We start from the raw sequence: 6,070 nt of genomic DNA, 5'->3' as shown, positions 1-6,070 counted from the left end.
GCCCCCAACACCACAGGGGTCCCAACAACACAAGGGCTCCAACAACACAGGGGCTCCAACAACACAGGTGCTCCAACAACACAGGGCTCCAACAACATAGGGGTTTCAACAATACAGGGGCTCCAACAACATAGGGGTTTCAACAACACAAGGGCTCCAACAACACAGGGGCTCCAACAACACAGGGGTTCCAACAACACAGGGGCTCCAACAACACAAGGGCTCCAACAACACAGGGGCTCCAACAACACAGGGGCTCCAACAACACAGGGGCTCCAACAACACAGGGGCTCCAACAACACAGGGGCTCCAACAACACAGGGGCTCCAACAACACAGCGGCTCCAACAACACAGGGGCTCCAACAACACAGGGGCTCCAACAACACGGGGGCTCCAAAAATACAGGGGTTCAAACAACACAGGGGCTCCAAGAACACAGGGGTTCTGCATTATTCTGCATCCAGCTCTTATGTGGAGTAAACAACAGCAATCAGTCATACTATGCTTTACTGTAGTTAAATGGCTTCTGATTAGTAGATTTTGGGTTATACACTCTGTATGGAGTTCAGTAACATTATCAGAGCTCTTAGAAAAATCCCTTCACTACATAATAACATAGGTCTATGTATAAAATCATGGGGCAGAAAACTCTTCTGAAGGAATCCAGTTGTGCAGTTACAGGGGTTAGTCAATTATCACTTGTCAGATTAGTACAGCAATATTTTTTATGTAGTCTGAGATTCTGTGAACATTCTTCTCCATGAGGTCCTAAGAATGACATCCATGACAGTGCTAATGTATAAAAACTTAGAGTAGAGGAAGTGTTGCTGGTTGCAACTATTCCATTGTTTCCTATTGTCTTTAACTTTTCATTGGTAACACCTCCACCATGTTTCATACATCCACTTCCTGCTGGATATGTGCCAATACTGGTGTCATACAATGGCTATGATTACTTCTCTGCGTGATGTGTAACTGCCCCATCACATAGATCAGGAGTAGCCAAACTTTGGCCCTCCAGCTGTTGTGGAACTACAAGTACCATAAGGCATTGCAAGACTCCAGAGGCAGATACGTGATGGGATTTTTAGTTTCACAGAAACTAGAGGGCCAAAGTTTGGCTACACTTAGATCATACCCCAAAAACTGATACACCCACAGGGGATGCATAAGGCAAATCTGTGCGTTACCCAAATATAGACATTTTATGTGACGCACCTTAGACTATAGCCATGGCATGGTAATACCATTTCGCTACAAGTGCTTACATAAGATGTTGTAATGTGAAGTACTCATTTTTCCATTTAAACACAATAACCTCTTCAAGGCCTGGATTATAGTTTTGATTGTCCATGATTTCCTGAGCCAGTAAATCTCTTATTCTCAAGATATTACATTTTCTTTATTCATATTGGCTTTTACTAGAAAAGGTTCTCGGAGTCCTACAAAGCTGACACAAAGAGATGAACCGAACAATAATCTAGAGATGATGGGATCAAACTAAATGTCTCCCACCAAAACAGAGGCCGCACTGAAATTATTACAAGTTGCAAATCAATGTCAACGTTATTTCTGTTGAGGATTAACCAAGTCGTGCTTAGAACATCTGCCATGACCAGCAAGCTTCAGTTTTGTATTTTTATTACATATTAATACTGTAATCCCAAAGCAGAATGGAGTCCTAAGAAGCAGAAACTACAATATCGCTGTTATATCCATACCCTGCAGGTCTTATCCATGGAGGCAGTGGCGATGAAGGAGCAGTCCCAATTGAACTGTGCACTGCTGATCTCTCCTCGATGACCTATCAGGGTGTGAACTTTCCTGTGTAAGAAAAATACATTACATTAGGGTCTGCTGATCAAAGTAAATAACCGTAAATAGTTTTAGTGGTGATGGGTTAGTACCCCTGTCAGGTTTCTATTTCTGACTGTGTCACTGTTAGGGAGATTCACCCTCTCTAACTGTCCTGGTGAGCATTGTCCCTGCGACCAAGAGTGAAGGTAAATCCAAAATTTGTATTTCTGCCAGGAATGGAGGGTGAACCTTCCAATGGGCACACTTGTTCCAGTAACAAATGAGGGCATTTGCTTCACTTTGGGGAGATTTCCTCTCACCCACTGCTGTGTTCACAAGACAGGAAAGAAAAATTTCCGCAATGGGGCACATATAGCATAAATATAAAACCTGGCAGGAGTACCCGTACAAATTCCACCAATGGTGTGGATGAAATACGTGGGCATGTTAGCATTAGCCTGGACTACTTCTTACTGGAATACATGCATGGGTAAAGCTGGCCATACACTGCTAAGATTTTCAAAAGAACTTTCTTTCGACTTTCTATTAGTTGATGGGGTCAAATCGATGATCGATTTAGACCGGAGTGACGAAAAAAGTCGAAGGAGCAAGATGGAAAATTTTTCTTGCTCGGGAAACTTCATTCATTCAAAAATCGAAAGTTAAAATAAAATAACATTTCAGTCATCATGTGTCTGATGGCGTTATCTACACCAAAACATAGGATCCAACAACACAGGGGCTCCAACAACACAGGGGCTCCAACAACACAGGGGCTCCAACAACACAGGGGCTCCAACAACACGGGGGCTCCAAAAATACAGGGGTTCAAACAACACAGGGGCTCCAAGAACACAGGGGTTCTGCATTATTCTGCATCCAGCTCTTATGTGGAGTAAACAACAGCAATCAGTCATACTATGCTTTACTGTAGTTAAATGGCTTCTGATTAGTAGATTTTGGGTTATACACTCTGTATGGAGTTCAGTAACATTATCAGAGCTCTTAGAAAAATCCCTTCACTACATAATAACATAGGTCTATGTATAAAATCATGGGGCAGAAAACTCTTCTGAAGGAATCCAGTTGTGCAGTTACAGGGGTTAGTCAATTATCACTTGTCAGATTAGTACAGCAATATTTTTTATGTAGTCTGAGATTCTGTGAACATTCTTCTCCATGAGGTCCTAAGAATGACATCCATGACAGTGCTAATGTATAAAAACTTAGAGTAGAGGAAGTGTTGCTGGTTGCAACTATTCCATTGTTTCCTATTGTCTTTAACTTTTCATTGGTAACACCTCCACCATGTTTCATACATCCACTTCCTGCTGGATATGTGCCAATACTGGTGTCATACAATGGCTATGATTACTTCTCTGCGTGATGTGTAACTGCCCCATCACATAGATCAGGAGTAGCCAAACTTTGGCCCTCCAGCTGTTGTGGAACTACAAGTACCATAAGGCATTGCAAGACTCCAGAGGCAGATACGTGATGGGATTTTTAGTTTCACAGAAACTAGAGGGCCAAAGTTTGGCTACACTTAGATCATACCCCAAAAACTGATACACCCACAGGGGATGCATAAGGCAAATCTGTGCGTTACCCAAATATAGACATTTTATGTGACGCACCTTAGACTATAGCCATGGCATGGTAATACCATTTCGCTACAAGTGCTTACATAAGATGTTGTAATGTGAAGTACTCATTTTTCCATTTAAACACAATAACCTCTTCAAGGCCTGGATTATAGTTTTGATTGTCCATGATTTCCTGAGCCAGTAAATCTCTTATTCTCAAGATATTACATTTTCTTTATTCATATTGGCTTTTACTAGAAAAGGTTCTCGGAGTCCTACAAAGCTGACACAAAGAGATGAACCGAACAATAATCTAGAGATGATGGGATCAAACTAAATGTCTCCCACCAAAACAGAGGCCGCACTGAAATTATTACAAGTTGCAAATCAATGTCAACGTTATTTCTGTTGAGGATTAACCAAGTCGTGCTTAGAACATCTGCCATGACCAGCAAGCTTCAGTTTTGTATTTTTATTACATATTAATACTGTAATCCCAAAGCAGAATGGAGTCCTAAGAAGCAGAAACTACAATATCGCTGTTATATCCATACCCTGCAGGTCTTATCCATGGAGGCAGTGGCGATGAAGGAGCAGTCCCAATTGAACTGTGCACTGCTGATCTCTCCTCGATGACCTATCAGGGTGTGAACTTTCCTGTGTAAGAAAAATACATTACATTAGGGTCTGCTGATCAAAGTAAATAACCGTAAATAGTTTTAGTGGTGATGGGTTAGTACCCCTGTCAGGTTTCTATTTCTGACTGTGTCACTGTTAGGGAGATTCACCCTCTCTAACTGTCCTGGTGAGCATTGTCCCTGCGACCAAGAGTGAAGGTAAATCCAAAATTTGTATTTCTGCCAGGAATGGAGGGTGAACCTTCCAATGGGCACACTTGTTCCAGTAACAAATGAGGGCATTTGCTTCACTTTGGGGAGATTTCCTCTCACCCACTGCTGTGTTCACAAGACAGGAAAGAAAAATTTCCGCAATGGGGCACATATAGCATAAATATAAAACCTGGCAGGAGTACCCGTACAAATTCCACCAATGGTGTGGATGAAATACGTGGGCATGTTAGCATTAGCCTGGACTACTTCTTACTGGAATACATGCATGGGTAAAGCTGGCCATACACTGCTAAGATTTTCAAAAGAACTTTCTTTCGACTTTCTATTAGTTGATGGGGTCAAATCGATGATCGATTTAGACCGGAGTGACGAAAAAAGTCGAAGGAGCAAGATGGAAAATTTTTCTTGCTCGGGAAACTTCATTCATTCAAAAATCGAAAGTTAAAATAAAATAACATTTCAGTCATCATGTGTCTGATGGCGTTATCGGGTGATAAAGAAAGATCTTTCATGGTTACAGCAAAATCTTTCATTCAGAAATATACTAGTGTATGGCCAGCTTTACCTATATGCAACCACAATTTGGAGATAATACTGTCTGAGTATCCAAGTCAAATAAAAAAGCTAGGGCTGACTTAGGCCAGCAGGTTCCAATAATAAGTACGATATGTTTAAGTGGAATGACCCTTTAGGAGTTATGGTTTTTTTTGGACCTTAACTTCTTCAATCTACATTTCTACCCCTGCTGCTTCCTATCTTCAACCCACCAAACACAGCAGGCTGCTGTGTTTGGTGGGTTGTGGCTTGTGGAAAGTGAGGAGGGGTGGAGGCATAGAGAAATAGGACTATGCTATGAAAGGGTTTCTAAACCCTCCGTTTTTTTTGCATATATCTAATGCTAGCAAGCAGTAGATATATGCAAAAAGTAAAAAAAAAAAAAAAAGCATTAAAAGCGGTTTAAACTTACCCCCGTCTTCACCGCACGCTCCCGTCCGAAAATCCGAAACTGCCGCAAAGCATCTTAGGGCGGGCGCATGCGCAGTTCGGATTTTCGACAGGGAGACGCGGAGAGACGCAAGGTAAGTCTATGGACGCGTGCACCCGCATGCAGATCCCGTGGGACAGGAAGTGCCAGCAAGAACAGAGGAGTCAGAGCTGGATCGGACACCCGTCGCACCGCTGGAGGGACCGATGAAAAGGACTGGAAAGAAGAAGAAGATCGGATTAAGAGACATCATTTAAGGTAAGTGCTTCAATTAGCATTGGGGGGAGGGAAAAAAAAATTGACTTTAATGTCACTTTAAGTCATTTGGCAGTCCTCAGACAGATTGTACGGACTTAAAATCTTACCCAAAACCCCTGAGATTGTTTTTTGCTGTCATGATACATTATCCTTTACATAGCTAATCTTCAGACAACAAACATGAATAAGTAATTCAGATATAACTAAGAAGAAATATTCAAAGACATAAACCGGCTGTAATAGAAATGGTTAGGTGCTTCTGCATTGCTATCTTTGATGTGTTGACTATCTTAAAGTGCACACGGTATAATCACAATGGCAGGCAAGTAAAAAGTGTACCTGCCGGAAGGAATGTCCCATACAGACACTGTATGATCAAAGGAGCCTGTGATCAGCCGGTCTCCAGTCGTGTTAAACGACAATGAAATTATTTCTGCAGAATGTCCCTGGAGAAAAAAAAAAAACAGGATCACAAATTAAATGAATGTCACAGTAAAATAATATGTCATTCTAAAGCAATGCAGACAGTTCTACCACACCACCGTCTTAGATGTCTAACACTGTCAGCCTTATTCATTGAAAACTTCAAGGA

General features: G+C 41.7%; 1 protein-coding gene across 2 annotated transcripts in view; it reads right to left on the bottom strand.

The window, feature by feature from the left end:
* Positions 1-6,070, bottom strand: part of DAW1 (dynein assembly factor with WD repeats 1) — a 47,238-nt gene that overhangs the window by 15,390 nt on the left and 25,778 nt on the right. For both annotated transcript variants that reach the window (XM_018568501.1, XM_018568502.1), the window contains exons 8-9: positions 5,818-5,924; positions 3,939-4,041 (exon numbers count right to left, since the gene is read on the bottom strand). In XM_018568501.1, coding sequence (XP_018424003.1) covers positions 3,939-4,041; positions 5,818-5,924 — 210 coding nt within the window. The remainder of the gene's footprint in view (positions 1-3,938; positions 4,042-5,817; positions 5,925-6,070) is intronic.

Source organism: Nanorana parkeri, unplaced genomic scaffold, assembly GCF_000935625.1.
Source record: "Nanorana parkeri isolate BGI_ZX_2015 unplaced genomic scaffold, ASM93562v1 scaffold1199, whole genome shotgun sequence".
NCBI classification, from domain to species: domain Eukaryota; kingdom Metazoa; phylum Chordata; class Amphibia; order Anura; family Dicroglossidae; genus Nanorana; species Nanorana parkeri.
The sequence above is the reverse complement of the archived record's forward strand: the minus strand, read 5'-3'. Positions and strand labels throughout refer to the sequence as shown.